The sequence below is a fragment of the Salvelinus alpinus genome, chromosome 18, assembly GCF_045679555.1.
Source record: "Salvelinus alpinus chromosome 18, SLU_Salpinus.1, whole genome shotgun sequence".
In the NCBI taxonomy this organism is placed as follows: Eukaryota; Metazoa; Chordata; class Actinopteri; order Salmoniformes; family Salmonidae; genus Salvelinus; species Salvelinus alpinus.
The window spans coordinates 29,824,413-29,843,250 of NC_092103.1; the positions used below are offsets into that span (position 1 = coordinate 29,824,413).

At 42.4% G+C, this 18,838-nt stretch overlaps 1 protein-coding gene across 1 annotated transcript; it reads right to left on the reverse strand.

The window, feature by feature from the left end:
• Positions 1–607: 607 nt before the first annotated feature.
• Positions 608–18,522, reverse strand: LOC139544155 (short-chain specific acyl-CoA dehydrogenase, mitochondrial-like). Its single transcript, XM_071350955.1, has 10 exons — positions 18,420–18,522; positions 13,147–13,307; positions 4,176–4,325; positions 3,991–4,102; positions 3,721–3,872; positions 3,396–3,566; positions 3,147–3,284; positions 2,535–2,630; positions 2,395–2,451; positions 608–2,251 (listed from the first exon to the last, which is right to left on the reverse strand). The coding sequence occupies exons 1-10, from the start codon at positions 18,445–18,447 to the stop codon at positions 2,099–2,101; spliced, it is 1,218 nt and encodes a 405-aa protein (XP_071207056.1). The 5' UTR covers positions 18,448–18,522; the 3' UTR covers positions 608–2,098.
• Between the last annotated feature and the right edge of the window lie 316 nt (positions 18,523–18,838).

Below are 18,838 nucleotides of genomic sequence, written 5' to 3' on the forward strand. Positions count from 1 at the left end.
GACGTAGATTAAGCACGTGAGGTGATAAATAGGATTCCTTGTTCACATGCAGAAGTGATTGCTTTTGATAAAAACGCTTTCTGCCTGTTGTATGTTTCTGGATGATGCACCTAGCTTCCTTTTTGACAACATGACCGAGCAGCGCAGATTGAGTCAAAGGGCGCTCCTCCCTCCCCGCTTTCGCCCGATGATGTGACGGGCCATTCCTAGGTTCAACCCGGGCCAGTGTAATATTACTCCCTCATTGCTACTAAACCTTACTTTAGATTAGAAGGTGTATTTCGTAGCGATGCTCCTTGAATGAATTTACTTCTGAATCACTGGACCAATTGACTAAATTCTGATTCTAATAGTTTTCCTGTATCCTGATGGGTCCCAAATCAAATTAAGTCGTACTCTGGCTGATGATTTTGATACATGATTTAAATACTTAAAATTAAGAACTTAGCATATTAAAAGCAAATGAGAAATTTGTGATTTTTCTTTGAGTTGGCTTAACCTGGGTCTGTGAAACCAGACCTTTGGCAAGATTAATACTGAAATGTTGCCATGTCACTAAACCGCCACAGAGCATAACTATTTAACATTAAAAGATTCAAGGAAATAATCATGTGATCTTGTGTTTTTAATTTCATTATGTACCATAGAATTACGATAAAACATGTACAACAGCAGTTTGAGGCACGAGCTTGTTGGGCTTTGTAGCGAATCCTCATAAAAAAAGATACATTTGCTACACAACCCAACATTTGATCATTTAGACTTCTGAAACCCAAGAGCTCCTGTATAGCTGCATCATTCAGTTTCATCTGAACAGATCACACAACTGATATTAGACATTCAATACAATAGTCCTAATAACTAACAGCCATAGAGACAAACATATTAAACCACTTCCCAGTTGTTGCAGTTCCATAACAGTCTCAAAATATCATATTGTCAATGTACAGCCTAGAGAGCTGCATCAGACCAGGCACAGCAGGAAGGTTCTGAGGTGTGTGTCCGTGTTTAAAAACTCAAATGCATTTCTACCCCTGCTTGAAGTAATCATTGATCCTTTTCCAACATGGTGATAACTAACTACTAGTCTCACCCACCCACCAGCCTAGCCTGAGGATGAGGTTAGACAACAGCAGTAGAATCCTTGTTTAAAACTACCAAATTTGGTGACTAAATATTTCCAAGGAAGAGAACAGGGAGGAATGCACATTACAAGTGTTCAAAGGGCCATTGATTTCCCTTGTTGCAGGTGAAGGCAGGACAGTCCAGACACTGCACTGCCCTCGTGTGGCTTGAATTAGCACTGCACCTCACACGGACAACAGGATCACGCTCAGGAGGACGCAACCGCATACTGGACATTGCAGACAGAAATGCCATGAACAGAACTGAAATGATTCCTCACTATGCATGTCTAAGAGACATGTCAGTTCAACACAATACATTTCTATCTGATCACCACCCAGGACAGCACCTTTTTGTCTGATTTGGACAGAGCTAGTCATCTTCACCCTGGTTATCCACAATGAGGACATGAGTCCACTAACATCTATTATGTTACCAGATACCATCAGGTTAAGGCAGATAATGTTTTAAGCCAGAAAGGAAGATGCATATCTTCATGTTGATATCTAAAGTAACAAATTGCTTGGATTGTTTAGTAATTGTTGCAGTAATACAGGAGTCAGCTGGGGTGCAAGTTGTCCTGAACCCTGGTCTGGTGGTGTCCCATTGGAGTGGTAGGTAGGTGCCACTCCCCATTGGTCCAGGGAAAGATGTTCTCTCCATAACAGTTGAGGTTAGAATTTTGGCATTGGGCAATCTGGTCCTAGATCTGTGGTTAAGGGCAACTTCTACCCGGAGCTGTGTGAGCCTGTCTCCATGTCTGGCATTCCTTCCAGTTCAGTAGCTGATGAGACTGTGCAACACTACATTGCAGTCCTGAACGCAGCCCTGGGTGTAGTGGCTGTTATGAGCCAATCTGAAATGGCACCCTATTCCCTATATAGTACACCACTTTTGGCCACTGGAATCTATCCAGAAGTAGTGCACTATGTAGGGAATATACGGCCACCATTTGGGTCTAAATCGCAAGTCTCTATGGTGCGTACTCCTTCAGCAGCTGGCCGGCTATCACCAGTCTCTGGATCTCACTGGTGCCTTCATAGATCTCAGTGATTCGCGCGTCGCGGTAGTGCCTCTCCGCTGGCATGTCTGTCACGTAACCCATTCCCCCAAGAACCTGGATTGACTTTTAGTTCAACAGATAGAGAAAAAGGGGTACATTTTTAAGGGTTTAGCATCTGAGAAATGTCAGTGAATTCCATATTGATTATTGATTGATTCAGTCACTAGTTATAGAGGTAAAGACATGACAGGCTCTCTGATGCGTACCTGGTGGCCGCAGAAGGTAGCAGCCTCAGACGCTGCTAGTTTGGCCATCGCTGCTTCCTGTAGGGACAGGAAGGACGAAGTACAACGTAATGTAATATGACAGAGAGGATGGTGTGTGTGTGGTGTGGTGGGATGTGTACCTTGGTGAAGGGTTTCTTGGCGTCTTTTAGCATTGCAGCCTTCCAGGTGAGGAGACGAGCACTTTCAACAGCTACAGCCATGTCTGCCAGCTTGAACTGAAGCATAGAGATACACACCCTTCAAGTGGAACTGACAGTATTTTAGCATATACACCCCCAGGAAGAACATGACACTGGACTGTGCGTTTCCAGGCAGTAGCAACAGCGACTTTAGATCATTAGAACGCGTTCGCCAAAAGCCACAAAATACAGCTGAATGCATTTCTGCTAATATGTAAATACCACACGAGTCCTCTTATATTAGTGAACTTTACAGTCCTATTGATTTTTTGGACTACCAAGACATGTATTGGTGTATTATATGAATCATGCATTGAACTGCATCCATCTATTCTACCAACAGTGGCTTAGTGTACGTCATGGAATGTTGAGTCAAATAGAAACTATTTTTTAAACCTCTTATAAAGTTGGTTTTGTAGCATAAACTGAGAATTTGATATTTTTTGACTGATGATTGTCTGTTTCATATCTGAAAAGTAGTTAACGCGGTCAGTTCCACTTTAATATAACAGACACACCTTAACATTTAAACAAACTTTTACATACACACACCTGTACGGCCTGCAGCTTGCCAATGGGAGCTCCGAAGGCGGTGCGTTTGTGAGCGTAGTCCGCAGCACAGTCCAGAGCAGCCTGAGCAATACCCAGAGCCTGGGAAGCTATACCTATACGCCCACTGTCCAGGGTTTGCTGTGGGAGGGGGAGGGGGTCAGTACACACAGACAAACACACACGTACATAATCACTCACATTTACTATGCACACACACAACCAACACCCCACCCCCACTTATAAACCGACCATGGCTATCTTGAAGCCAGATCCTCGTGGCCCCAGCATGTTGCCCAGGGGTATCCTACAGTCCTCCAGGATGAGGTTGGCAGTGGAGGTTGCTCTGATGCCCAGCTTGTCCTCCTTCTTCCCCAGGGACAGGCCAGGATGGGGCATGGGCACCAGGAATGCACTGATACCCTATGGAGTGGGGGGGAACACACTGAAATGCATGTATAAATTACATTGATTATAATATCAAAATACTGAGAAACAGAGAGAGCAAGTGTGAGAAGAGGAAGAAGGAATATAGGGGGTTTCACTATGACTTGACTCCAACAACGATGTATCTAACCTTGTGTTTGAGTGACTTGTCAGTGGTAGCGAATATGACAGTAGCCGAAGCATCCCAGCTGTTGGTAATCCAGGCTTTAGTCCCGTTCAACACCCACTCCTCTCCCTCCTGTCTGGCTAAAGTAGACGCTGCTCCTGCATCACTACCATTACCTACACAGAGATGGGGGAGAGAGAGAGAATCAACAACCACTTATCTTCCCCAGTTGGAGTGTAGTAGTAAATGGAGGGCTCTGGGGCACAGTGTGTGTTGTGTGCGTCTGTGGTGTACCTGGTTCACTAAGAGCGAAGCAGCCAACTTTCTCTCCAGTCGTGAAGGGGGTGATCCACTGTTCCTTCTGCTTCTGTGTTCCAAACTTCAATATTGGCCCTATGTACAAAGACTACACACACACACACCCTTTAGTATCAGTGCTAGATACAGCGACAACATAAAACACACACACTCTTACGTACGTTGTTGACCGAGACCACACATCCAGTGCTGCCGCAGCCCCTACTGATCTCCTCCACGGCCAGAGAGTAGGCCAAGTAGTCCATTCCTGCTCCTCCCAGCTCCTCAGGAACCTCTATAGCCATCACCCCCATAGCACCCAGCTCTCGCACCTGTAGAAAAACACAAGTGGATGCATTAGAGGGCGTGTGTGTGTACTTCATATTCTGTGTTCTACGTGTGTGCCTGTTTAGTGATGCGTGTTGGTTCACACGCCCGCAAATTGCTAATAACCCATCCACAACCACCTGACTGTGATTTTCACTGAGGCCCCACCCGACCCCAACACAAAAATACGCCGATAGAAAATGAGTCAGAAGGCGTACCAATCTTTGACAGGGGGTGCCGGATTTCTTTTTTTAAGCCTAGATATGTTAATCAACTTGTCTATAATTAGATACATGCAGCTTCTCATCTGTCATTACTGCCCTAGAAGACTAAATAAGCCCTTGCTCACCAGAATGTATAAAGTAAATATAATATAAATACATATATCCTTTGTCAAGATAAACCATCCACCTGACAGGCATATCAAGAAGCCGATTAAACAGCATGGTCATTACACAGGTGCACCTTGTGCTGGAGACAAAAGGCCACTGTAAAATGTGTTGTTTTATCACGCAACACAATGCCACAGATGTCTCATATTTTGAAGGAACATGCAATTGACATGCTTACTGCAGGAATGTCCACCAAAGCTGTTTCCAGAGAATTTGTAAATTTCTCTACCATAAGCTGCCTCAGAAGGGGGTCCTCAGGAGTATTCCTGTCTGGCCGGGCATGGCTCCCCAGTGAGAGGGCCTGGCTCCCAAGTGGGTGGACCTATGCCCTCCCAGGCCCACCTATGTCTGCGCCCCTGCCGAGTCATGTGAAACGGGCCTAATGAATTTATTTCAATTGACTGATTTCCGTATTTAACTAGGCAAGTCAGTTAAGAACAAATTCTTATTTACAATGACGGCCTACCAAAAGGCTTCCTGCGGGGACGGTGGCTGGGATAAAAAATAAAAAATAAATAAAACAGGACAAAACAGGACAAAACACACATCACAACAAGAGAGACAACACTACATAAAGAGAGACTTAAGACAACAACATAGCAAGGCAGCAACACAGCATGGTACAAACATTATTGGGTACAGACAACAGCACAAAGGGCAGTAAGTGTCCATGATTGAGTCTTTGAATGAGGAGATAGCGATAAAACTGTCCAGTTTGTGTTTGTTGCAGCTCGTTCCAGTCGCTAGCTGCAGTGAACTGAAAAGAGGAGCGACCCAGGGATGTGTGTGCTTTGGGGACATTTAACAGAATGTGACTGGCAGAACGGGTGTTGTATGTGGAGGATGAGGGCTGCAGTAGATATCTCAGATGGGGGGGGGTGAGACCTAAGAGGGTTTTATAAATAAGCATCAAACAGTGGGTCTTGCGACGGGTATACAGAGATGACCAGTTTACAGAGGAGTATAGAGTGCAGTGATGTGTCTTACAAAGGAGCATTGGTGGCAAATCTGATGGCAGAATGGTAAAGAAAATCTAGCCACTCTAGAGCACCCTTACCTGCCGGTCTATAAATTATGTCTCCGTAATCTAGCATGGGTAGGATGGTCATCTGAATCAGGGTTAGTTTGGCAGCTGGGGTGAAAGAGGAGCGATTGAAATAGAAGAAACCAAGTCTAGATTTAACTTTAGCCTGCAGCTTTGATATGTGCTTAGAGAAGGACAGTGCACCATCTAGCCATACTCCCAAGTACTTGAATGAGGTTACTACCTCAAGCTCTAAACCCTCAGAGGTAGTAATAACACCTGTGGAGAGAGGGGCATTCTTCTTACCAAACCACATGACCTTTGTTTTGGAGGTGTTCAGAACAAGGTTAAGGGTAGAGAATGCTTGTTGGACACTAAGAAAGCTTTGTTTATAGAGCATTTAACACAAAATCCAGGGAGGGGCCAGCTGTATCATAAGACTGTATCTGCATATAAATAGATGAGAGAGCCTTCTACTGCCTGAGTTATTTTGTTGATGTAAATTGAGAAGAGCGTGGGGCCTAGGATCGAGCCTTGAGATACTCCCTTGGTGACAGGTAGTGGCTGAGACAGCAGATTTTCTGACTTTATACACTGCACTCTGAGGTAGTTAGCAAACCAGGCCAAAGACCCCTCAGAGACACCAACACTCCTTAGCCGGCCCACAAGAATGGAATGGTCTACTGTATCAAAAGTTTTGGCCAAGTCGACGACGAGACAGCCTATAGGGAGGAGGTCAGAGACCTGGCCGTGTGGTGCCAGAATAACAACCTATCCCTCAACGTAACCAAGACTAAGGAGATGATTGTGGACTACAGGAAAAGGAGGACCGAGCACGCCCCCATTCTCATCGACGGAGCTGTAGTGGAGCAGGTACAGAGCTTCAAGTTCCTCGGTGTCCACATCAACAACAAACTAGAATGGTCCAAACACACCAAGACAGTCGTGAAGAGGGCACGACAAAGCCTATTCCCCCTCAGGAAACTAAAAAGATTTGGCATGGGTCCTGAGATCCTCAAAAGGTTCTATAGCTGCAACATCGAGAGCATCCTGACTGGTTGCATCACTGCCTGGTACGGCAATTGCTCGGCCTCTGACCGGTCATTTCACTGAGCAGCCATTACGAACACAGGCTGTAAAACAGTGATCACTAAGGTCATTACAGAAAACACCAGACTCATACCGATCAGGATTATTTGTGAAGATAACTTCGGAGGCCTGTTCTGGGTGTATGGAGTCATACCTTGTGGGATTGGTGATCTGAGAAAGATTTGGGGAGTCCCATTGCTTTAAGACTTGGTCAGGTGTTTTAAGCATGTCCCAGTTTAGGTCACCTAGAAGGACAAATTGAAACTTAGTGTAAGGGGCCAGGAGAGAGCTTAGGGCAGGTAGGGTACAGGCCGGTGCTGATGGAGGACGATAACACCCAGCGACAGTCAACAAAAGAGCTATTTGAAAGTTTAATGGTTAAAACCAGCAAATCAAATTGTTTGGGGACAGACTTGGTGGAGACAACTGAGCACTGAAGGTGATCCTTGGTAAAGTTTACCACTCCCCCACCTTTGGAAGACCTGTCTTGCCGAAAAAGGTTATAACCAGAAAACTCTTCCTTAACTTTATGGCTGCAGGGGCAGTATTGAGTAGCTTGGATGAAAGGTGCCCATTTCAAACGGCCTCGTACTCAATTCTTGCTCGTACAATATGCATATTATTATTACTATTGGATAGAAAACACAAGTTTCTAAAACCGTTTGAATTATATCTGTGAGTAAAACAGAACTCATTTTGCAGCAAACTTCCTGTCAGAAAGTGAAAAATCTGAAATCGAGGCTCTGTTCCAGGGCCTCCCTAATCATCATTTGCTTAATCTATTAGTATACATGCACTTCATACGCCTTCCACTAGATGTCAATAGGCTGTGAGGTGAAATGGAGTGTATAGCTATTTCTATGGTCAAAAGAGAGAGCTTGGAATGACATGACCCCAAATTCCTTTGTTCAGGAAGGCGCAGGAAGTACATCAGCATTGGCTTCTGAAAAGCTTTTGTTATAGACGGCTAATATCTCCGGCTTTGATTTTATTTGATAAATGTGACAATATCATCGTAAAGTATGTTTTTTCAATATAGTTTAATCAGATTATTGAAATTTTTTCGGGAGTTTTGGCGTGTTCCGTTCTCTGTGTTTGTTCACGGTGGACAGCTTTGCGCCACTTGGCAAGTTTTGCTTGCTAATTCAAGAGGGAAAAAGGACATTCTCAAACCAAACAACGATTGTTCTGGACGAAGGACCCCTTGTGCAAGATTCTGATGGAAGCTCAACAAAAGTAGGACCCATTTATGATGTTATTTCCTATTTCTGTCGAAAATGTGTTGTGTTTTCCGCCTTGATTTTTGCCGCTGTCTCGTTATAACGTAAGCTGCATGTCGTACTAAAGTTATTTTTAGAATTCTAACACGGCGATTGCATTAAGAACTAGTGTATCTATCATTTGCTGTACAACAAGTATTTTTTAGTAACGTTTATGATTAGTTATTTGGTCAGAATAGGTGAGTGTCAGAAATATATCCGGAGATTCTGGAAAATATTTGCTACGTTTTCACAATGTATAACCACGGATTTCAGCTCTAAATATGCACATTTTCGAACAAACCATATATGTATTGTGTAATATGATGTTATAGGACTGTCATCTGATGAAGTTTGAAGGTTAGTGAAATAATTAATATCTTTTGCTGGTTTTGTCGCTATCACTACTGTTGCCTTGAATCAATGTAGTTGTGTGGTTGGCTATTGTAGTAAGCTAATATAATGCTATATTGTGTTTTCGCTGTAAAACACTTAAAGAATCGGAAATATTGGCTGGATTCACAAGATGTTTGTCTTTCATTTGCTGTACACCATGTATTTTTCATAAATGTTTTATGATGAGTATTTAGGTATTTCAATTTGGTCTCTGTAATTGTTCTAGCTGCTTCGGTGCTATTTCCGATTGTAGCTGCAATGTAAAACTATGATTTATACCTCATATGCACATTTTTCGAACAAAACATAGATTTATTGTATAACATGTTATAAGACTGTCATCTGATGAAGTTGTTTCTTGGTTAGTTTGGTTGGTTCTTGGTTAGTTTGGTTGGTTTTGTGCAAGCTACCTGTGCTGTGAAAAATGTCTGTGCTTTTTTGTATTTGGTGGTGAGCTAACATAAATATACGTTTTTTTTAAATCGGACATGTTGGCTGGATTCACAAGATGTTTATCTTTCATTTGCTGTATTGGACTTGTTAATGTGTGAAAGTTAAATATTTCTCAAAAATATCTTTTGAATTTTGTGCCCTGCACTTGAACTGGCTGTTGTCATATGTGTACCGACACCGGGCTTGCAGCCATAAGAAGTTAACCACGTCTCAATAATGACCAACACATCTGGATTGGAGCTGTGAACCCACACTTTCAATTTATCCATTTTAGGAAATAAGCTTCTAGTGTTGTCGTGCAGAAAACCCAGGCTTTTACGAGAGCAGACATCAGTGAATCAGATCACAAGTTAGAATTGTTGCTAGCAACAGTAGATGGGCCAGGGTGTACATGCACATTTCCAGATATCATCAACAGTAATACAATCAAGGCACGGCAGAGGACAGGGAGAGCTCTGCAGTGCTGATTTATGACATCTGAATGTGCATCAGCTGGCAACAAGGTCATTTTGTACAGCAATTTCATCAGGTAACATGAATACAAAGCAGGCGAGAGGTTGTTAGAATAGGATGGGAGGCCAAAAGTCTGAAACCAATACAAAGTCAGAGTCCCGAGTGTGGGAACAAACAGTCTGTCCCACGGTTGGGTAAAAAAAAATTGTAGTCAACAAAGCACAGGAGTCATGAGGCAAATAGCAAAAAGCACAAGAAAAAAAATTACTTTGGGCTAGCAATTGTAAATTCAGAGTCACTCGCCCCAACAGTGCGTGTGTGCTGGAGGCAAGCGAAAGCTCGGGAGATGGGGGTACCTGTGCCAGACAGGGGGAGACAGGCCAGGGCAGACAGTGAACAGATCGCCAGGTGGAATCCAAGCAGCAGGAGTAGGTATCACTCCCACCTGGGAGAAAGTTTCATTTCTGGAGGCAGATTTCTTGTAGAAAATGCCAGTGAATGGTCTTTGAACAGCAGGAGGGGGCTTCAGAGGACACTTCAAAGGCTCCTGCCACTTGTTGGGGCCAAAGGCCTCAATACCTTTTACTTCACACCTCAGTGCTAATTGAAGTTGTATCTGGTCTGTCCTTGCAAGCCTGGCAGCCTTAACTCAGCATTCAGTCCCCATAAAGTTAAATATATCATTGTAATGTACTTTATATTTCATTTTTCTTCTTGGCTTTCAAAATAGCATCAGACCTTATATGAACTGTAACGCAGCAAAATCTTAGAAATTGTTGCATGGATCGTTTATATTTTTTGTTCAGTTTAGTTGACATCGGTAAAGTTCTAGGAATACAATTGTATTTGATTTTTATCATCTATGCTTCTCTCCTGCAGCAGACGTTTAGGCATTGGGGAGGAAATGCAATAACCCCCCAAAACAGGAAAGATTTACTGTGCAAAATTACCAAATGACATCGGTTTGACCGGTTTTAAGGAAATTAAAAGCTGTGAAAACAACCCAACATGTTTGAGAAGATTTCAGTTCAGCTTGGATGCATGCATACTTTGTGGTTTAAATACTATCAGTTTTTAGGATTCTGATAAAGATAGCACCTTTACAGACGTTCCCTAAACACACATTCATTCTTTTAAAAAAGGCCCAGAAGTGTCATTCTGATTCTCATGTAAAATAGTAAAATAGTGACTAAAATATCACCCATAATATTTTTTTTGGGGGGGGGGTTAGAAAAAGTATTTTCTTTCATGGCTAACTACCAGGAAGTTTGAAAAGACAGGCTGAGTGGGCGGGAAGCTTATATCCATAAGCTTGCCTTGACTGACAGATCTTTGAAATGTCAAGAAACTTGGATGCAATAAAATCATCTCAAGCTAATTTGGTGAAACACAAAGCAACTCAAACATTGAAATTGCATAAATTGTGTCACTTTTTCTTTTATACATCTCCCATTCGGCATGTCTCTTATGATGCAGTTCACAGGAGCACTGACGAATGTGTTGACATGACAACTGTGTCAGAGTTTTGAACGACCCTTCCCCCCTTTGTTCAATGCTGGCTGAAGACCTAGCTAGCCAGTAACTAGCTAACACCAGACACAGATGAAAGAAGACAAGTGTCTCTGCCATAGATAAGTAGCGTAAACTTTTAATTATATTTGCTGACACCCTACAGTCAAATGTTGGCATCTGTAGAGTAGCTACCTAGCTATATAAACCATGGCACTCCTCAAATACACCTTCTCCAGTGTTGGTTACAAGACGGTACTACTTATTTAAATTAGGTAAGAGAATATAATCTTACCATAGGTGTATTAAAATGAGTTAGGGTGATGTCACCCTATCCCCTTAATAATCCACCTCAGTAACTTTATGATCAATGTAGAAGCAACTCATTTTTCATACTTTGGTCAGCATATTTTTATCTGGTTTCATCCAAATATCATCCAAACAATTGACTGTCATGACCTTAAAGATGCTGAAATAAATAAATCATTTCTCCACTCCTGTTCAAAATGTACATTTGGTGTATCAGTAATGCAATAAAATGCTTCATTCTGCAGGAGTTAATACACAACAAAAATATAAATGCAACAATGAAGATTTTACTGAGTTACAGTATATAAGGTAATGAGTCAATCGGAATAAATTCATTAGGCCCTAATCTATGGCTTTCGAATGACTGGGAAATGGTCACAGATACCTTAAAAAACGTAGGGGAGTGGATCAGAATACCAGTCAGTATCTGGTGTGATCACCATTTGCCTCATGCAGCACAACATCTCCTTCGCATCTAGTTGATCAGCCTGTTGATTGTGGTCTGTGGAATGTTGACCCTCTCCTCTTCAATGGCTGTTTGAAGTTGCTGGATATTGGCAGGAACATGCTTTCGTACATGTTGATCCAGAGCATCCCAAACATGCTCAATGGGTGACATGTCTGGTGAGTATGCAATTGTGTTTGTTGCCTGTAGTTTATGCCTGCCTGCCTGCCCATACCATAACCCCACCATGGGGCACTCTGTTCAACGTTAACATCAGCAAACGGCTTGCCCACACACGATGTCTGCCATCTGTCCGGTACAGTTGAAACCGGCTGTCAATCGTGAAGAGCACACTTCTCCAGCGTGCCAGTGGCCATTGAAGGTGAGCATTTGCCCACTTAAGTCGGTTACGACGCCGAACTACAGTCAGGTCAAGACCCTGGTGAGGATGATGAGCACGCAGATGAGCTTCCCTGCGCAAGTTTCAAAAAGCATTTGGCGAATGGCATGTATTTGGCGCTCATACAGTCAGGCTCACGCACTAATGACATACAAATAATTAAATTAACTTCAATTTAGCCTATAGATATGAACTGCACAAGAATTGTGCATTTTTAATGCATTTCCCCCCCCTTTATTCAACCTGCCTGCCACCCACACAATATTTCATGACCCTAAACCCACCATTCCGGCGGATATAACCGGGGTTAGCGATGGGATTTTGACGTTTGACTGTTCGAGTACTAGCATAACAATTCCTCATTGAACACTGCATGGTGATGAATTATTGCGATGACATACGCTCCGTCTTTATCAAACAAATATTTTAGGATATTTTCAGGTGTGGAACCTGTCTATGTTTATGGGGGTTATAGCCTGGGCTAGCTAATTCTAAATGGCACTAGCAGTTTGCAAAGTAGCCAAAGCAGAAAATAGACGGGATGCAATTATTCCTAAACTGCAGCTTGTTGTTGGAACACATATTTACCTACTTCAAATCAACCAGTCCATTTTGAATTTGTGATAAAACTGTCTTAATTTGGCAAGGAGTGTAGATTGTGTATCCCATCAGAGGCATTTTTTATGCCCAGTTTGTATAGGCATTTCTGTAGGCCTAACAGGAGAATGTGTGTGAACTCAGCACACGTGTGTAGAGGGAGTGGTCAGAACACAAATGAGTGAAAGAGATATGGAGGGGAAAGGGAATTTAGGGAGAAAAACTGTGTTGCCTTGGAATCTTTTTGTTGTGCCCCGCAAATACACATGTACAAATGGAACACTAAAGAAAGCAAATTAACATTGTCTTCAAGACAATGGGTGTGTTTCAATCCACAAAGCACATTCCACCAAATAATTTTACAGTATTTTATTGGATTTTTTATCCCCTCTGGTCAAAGATCGAGTTTTGACATGCAATCGAGGACTCAATTACTCATGCCTATAACCGTGGGGACTGTGGGTTGTGAGTCAACCCGAGCATCACTAGTGTGTGTGTACCTGTTGCACTGGGAAGAGATGTTCCTTGTCAAGTTTGCCAGCTATAGGACCCAGCTCTCTGTCTGCGTAGTCTCTACAGGTTTGTCTCATCATCTGGTGCATCTCTGGTAGCTCAGCTAGAGAGGACAGAGACCTACAGCCACTGACACACAGGCCCAGGGCTGGAAAGGGGGAGAAAGACATGAGAGAGAAAGGCTTTAGTATTGTAAGAGCTGCTCATGTCTAGCATGAATTCACAACATCATAACTCGACTGTTAGACAGTGTTACATGAATACAACTGCCCAGGTCGACCGAGTGACAACCAATCATTGTAAATAGACCCAACACACCCGCACCAGGGCCGTCACCAGAGTTTCATACCATTCAGGGATCAGTCCCGAAGACCAGGGGCTAAGGGGTTTGCAGGTCAGAGAAAAATGTTTGCCTTTTCTAAAATAATTTATTGCAATGCTAGATCATTTTACATGACTGGATGTAACCGATGTGAAATGGCTAGCTAGGTAGCGGTGGTGCGCGCTAGCAGCCTTTCAGTCGGTGACGTCACTTGCTCTGAAACCTTGAAGTAGTGGTTCCCCTTGCTCTGCAAGGGCCGCGGCTTTTGTGGAGCGATGGGTAACGATGCTTCGTGGGTGACTGTTGTTGATGTGTGCAGAGGGTCCCTGGTTCACGCCCGGGTCCGGGCGAGGGGACGGACTACAGTTATACTGTTACATGGAGACAATACAATAATATTTTATATACCACACAAATTACCTAAATGACAAGTTACTGACATTGACATAGAGATCAATAAAATGAATGACCCAAATCTTAAATGAAACTAATAGCATTAAGCCAATGAAAAAGGTCCCACAGTTGACAGTGCATGTCAGAGGAAAAACCAAGCCATGAAGTCGAAATAATTGTCCGTAGAGTTCAGAGACAGGATTGAGTCGAGGCACAGATCTGGGGAAGGGTACCAAAAAATGTCTGCAGGCATTGAAGGTCCCCAAGAACACAGTGGCTTCCATCATTCTTACATGGAAGAAGTTTGGAACCACCAAGACTCTTCCTAGAGCTGTCCACCCGGCCAAACTGAGCAATCAGGGGATTAGGGCCTTGGTAAGGGAGGTGACCAAGAACCCGATGGTCACTCTGACAGAGCTCCAGAGTTCCTCTGTGGAGATGGGAGAAACTTCCAGAAGGACAACCATCTCTGCAGCACTCCGCCAATCAGGACATTATGGTAGAGTGGCCAGATGGAAGCCACTCTTCAGTAAAAGGCACGACAGCCCGCTTGGAGTTTGCCAAAAGGAACCAAAAGGACTCTGACCATGAGAAACAAGATTCTCTGTTCTGATGAAACCAAGACTGGACTCTTTGGCCTGAATGCTAAGCGTCATGTCTGGAGGAAACCTGGCACCATTCCTACGGTGAAGCATGGTGGTGGCAGCATCATGTTGTGAGGATATTTTTCAGCCACATGGACTGGGAGAAAAGCAGCCAACAAGTGCTCAGCATCTGGGAACTCGTTTGAGAATGTTGGAAAAGCATTCCAGGTGAAGCTGGTTGAGAGAATGCCAAGAGAGTGCAAAGGTGTCATCAAGACAAAGGGTGGCTTACTGAAGAATCTCAAATATTTTGATTTGTTTAACACTTTTTTTGTACACTACATGATTCCATATGTGTTATTACATAGTTTTGATGTCTTCACTATTATTCTACAATGTAGAAAATAGTCAAAAGAAAAGAAAAACCCTTGAAAACCCGTGTTCAAAATTTACACTACCGGTCAAAAGTTTTAGATCTTCTTGAATGATGTAGGCTAAGTAGCCTAACTATTGTTTAACAAAATTTTAGCACAGAGTTAAACACGGCAACTTGTATTTTGTTGAAATAAAATAATATTTTAGCCTATAGCGCATGCTGTTGAGTTGTATTCGAGAAAAATAATAATAATCTACATTTCAGCACAATCATCCTAAACTGTCATAAGAAATGACGTGGTGTTTTTGGTATAACAGTAGCCTAACATTATCTATGCTATTATATTAAGTTTGTTATGTACAATATTCATTAATCATGAAGTGATCTTGCGAAAAAGAACCATTCTGAGAAGTGGCGAAGCATCGCTCCACTGCGCACTGGCAGCACTACACCCTTGATTATAACGGTTGGATGACTGAGTTTCACGTAACTATAGCTCTATGAACTAAACGGCGCTTTCAGTTGAAACCCCAAAAAAATAAATGTACACCATCGCAAAAGATTCAGGGCTGACCCAAAATCATTCAGGGCCCCAAAAGCAAGGTCCTGGTGACGTCCCTGGCACGCACACACACAGTACCATCCACAATACATAACTGGCTAGGTAAATCTCACCACACTGACAACCCCCTGCCTGTGGGGTAAAAGTTGGAGACTGGACATGAAGATTACCTAATGATGATGATGCATGTTGATAAAGTTAATACCGGCAGCATACCACCCTGCATCCCACTGCTGGCTTGCTTCTGAAGCTAAGCAGGGTTGGTCCTGGTTGGGAGACCAGATGCTGCTGAAAGTGGTGTTGGAGGGCCAGCAGGAGGCACCCTTTCCTCTGGTCTAAAAAACTATCCCAATGCCCCAGGGGAGTGATTGGGGACATTGTCCTGTGTAGGGTGCCATCTATGGGATGTTAAATGGGGTGTCCTGACTCTGTGGTCACTTAAGATCCCATGGCACTTATTGTAAGAGTAGGGTGTTATCCCCAGTGTTCTAGCTAAATTCCCAATCTGGCCCTCATAACATCACGGTCACCTAATCATCCCCAGTTTACAATTAGCTCATTCATCTCCTCTCCCCTGTAACTATTCCCCAGGTTGTTGCTGTAAATGAGAATATGTTCAGTCAACTTACCTGGTAAAATATAAAAAATAGAGGCCCTGGATGAAGGTAGGCTGTGACTTGTAAACTAAAAAGATTATTCAGTAGCAAATGACTAGTCATTTAACTTTGCAAATTCCCTCAAGAAGTAAATAATAGCAATAATAATCGTGATAGCCGTTTATATCGATTTATTGGTCGGCTGTTAAAAGGATCCGCCCCTTTAAATTTTATTTTGCCTAAAATGAAATACCCAAATCTAACTGCCTGTAGCTCGGAACCTGAAGCAAAGATATGCATATTATTGGTACCATTTGAAAGGAAACACTTTGAACTTTGTGGAAATGTGAAAGGAATGTAGGAGAATATAACACAATATATCTGGTAAAAGCTACCATCTTTGAAATGCAAGAGAAAGGCCATAATGTATTATTCCAGCCCAGGTGCAATTTAGATTTGCCACTAGATGGCAGCAGTGTATGTGCAACGTTTAGACTGATCCAATGAACCATTGTATTTCTGGTCAAAATGTTGTATCAAGACTGCCCAAATGTGCCTAATTTGTTTATTAAATAACTTTGTTCAAAATTGTGCATGCTCCTCAAACAATAGCATGGTATTCTTCCACTGTAATAGCTACTGTAAATTGGACAGTGCAGTTAGATTAACAAGAATTTAAGCTTTCTGCCAATATCAGATTTGTCCTGGGAAATGTTCTTGCTACTTACTAATGCTAATCACATTAGCCTATGTTAGCGCAACTGTCCCATGGACGGGACACCGATCCCAAAGAAATTCACTATACTGAACAAAAATAAAACGCAACATTCAACAATTTAAGAGTTACAGTTCATATAAAAGGAAATCAGTCAATTAAAATAAATTCATTAGGCCCTAACCTATGGATTTCAGATGACTGGGAATACACATATGCATCAGTTGGTAGGGGTGTCACCGCGATTTGTCTCATGCAGCGCGACATCTCCTTTGCATAGAGTTGAATAGTCTTTTGATTGTGGCCTGTGGAATGTTGTTCCACTCCTCTTCAATGGCTGTGCGAAGTTGCTGGATATTGTCGGGAACTGGAACAGACTGTCATACACGTCAATCCAGAGCATCCCAAACATGCTCAATAGGTATCAGCATTATCATGCTGAAACATGAGGTGATGGCAGCGGATGAATGGCACGACAATGGGCCTCAGGATCTCATCATGTTATCTCTGTGCATTCAAATTGCCGTCGATAAAATGCTATTGTGTTTTTTGTCCATAGCTCATGCCTGCCCATACCATAAGTCCACCATGGGGCACCTAATTCACAACATTGACATCAGCAAACTGCTCACCCACACAACACCATAAACATGGTCTGTGGTTGTGAAGTGGTTGGATGTACTCCCAAATTCTCTAAATCAATGTTGGAGGCAGTTTATGGTAGAGAAATTAACATTCAGTTCTGGCAACAGCTCTGGTGAACATTCCTGCAGTCAGCATGGCAATTGCACACTTTCTCAACACTTGAGACATCTGTGGCATTGTGTTGTGTGACAAAACTACACATTTTAGAGTGGCCTTTTATTGTCCCCAGCACAAGGTGCATCTGTGTAATGATCATGCTGTTTATTCAGTTTCTTGATATGCCACACCTGTCAGGTTGATGGATTATCTTGGCAAAGGAGAAATGCTCACTAACAGGGATGTAAACAAAATTTGTACACAACATTTAAGAGAAAGATTTTTGTTCATATGGAAAATGTGTGGGATCTTTTATTTCAAGTCATGAAACATGGGACCAACACTTTACATGTTGAGTTTATATTCTTGTTCAGTGTAGGTGAAAGGTCACCTCTGTCCTCTCGCTTTTAACCTTTATCTCAGTGCGAGCGTTTTTCCGAGAAAACACGGGTGGACAACGAACCCGATACCTTGAAATGCGAATAGATTCATTACAATCTGTGTATTGCATAGCTAACCACCCAACAAAAGTCAGTGCAAACAATGGTTACTTAACGTTAACTGGTTGCAGTCCTTACTTAACCCCATTCAAGTTCAAATGCCTCAAACTATTACTAGCTCAACTAAAGCCAGACTAATTTACTGCCATTGCAAATGCAGCATTCTAGTAATGCATAAAAGCTGTCAATCGTTTTTGGGGGTGGTTAGCTAGCTAAGAAGCCAACTAAAAGCTCGATATGCAACTAGCTGTCGTTACTTAGCATTGGTCTTTAGCTAGCTAGCTCATTACCAAATACTAGCATAAGCTACTAGCCGAGTAATGTAGCTAGCTTGCTAGCACCCCGGCACATGACTGTCAGTCTATTCATTGTCGAAGGATCAACACACAAACAAAATAAGTACAATATCACTTTGTATTCGAGAGACAAAGGAGCATTTTTCAATAGTTTGTGCATTGATTGTGTACTGACCTTTTCCAGCTTTGAAGAGTGCTGCCATGTTTATGCTTGTCTCGAAACCAGACAGCTGGAGTAGCTATCAACCCACGTGACATAGTTCGAGTGACGTCTGTACTTTTTGTTATGGTTATGTAGACTGCGTTTCTTTAAAAAAAAAAATGTTTTTATTGCAGATTAACCAGTATACAACCAGACAATGATAACATATGCTAGGGGGTACAACAAATGACAGATTATACAAAGACCTTAAAAGAAACACATATTGATTGCTGTGACAGCTTTCTTATTAGAAGAATGTAGAATGGTCTTAATGTACTGCTCTAATTCCTTATAGAAAACACGGAAGAGTGGTCTTTTATTCGTGAATTTACATTTATGAATATGACATTTTCCCGTTAGCACAATTAGATTTGAGGTAAAATTGTTTTTCT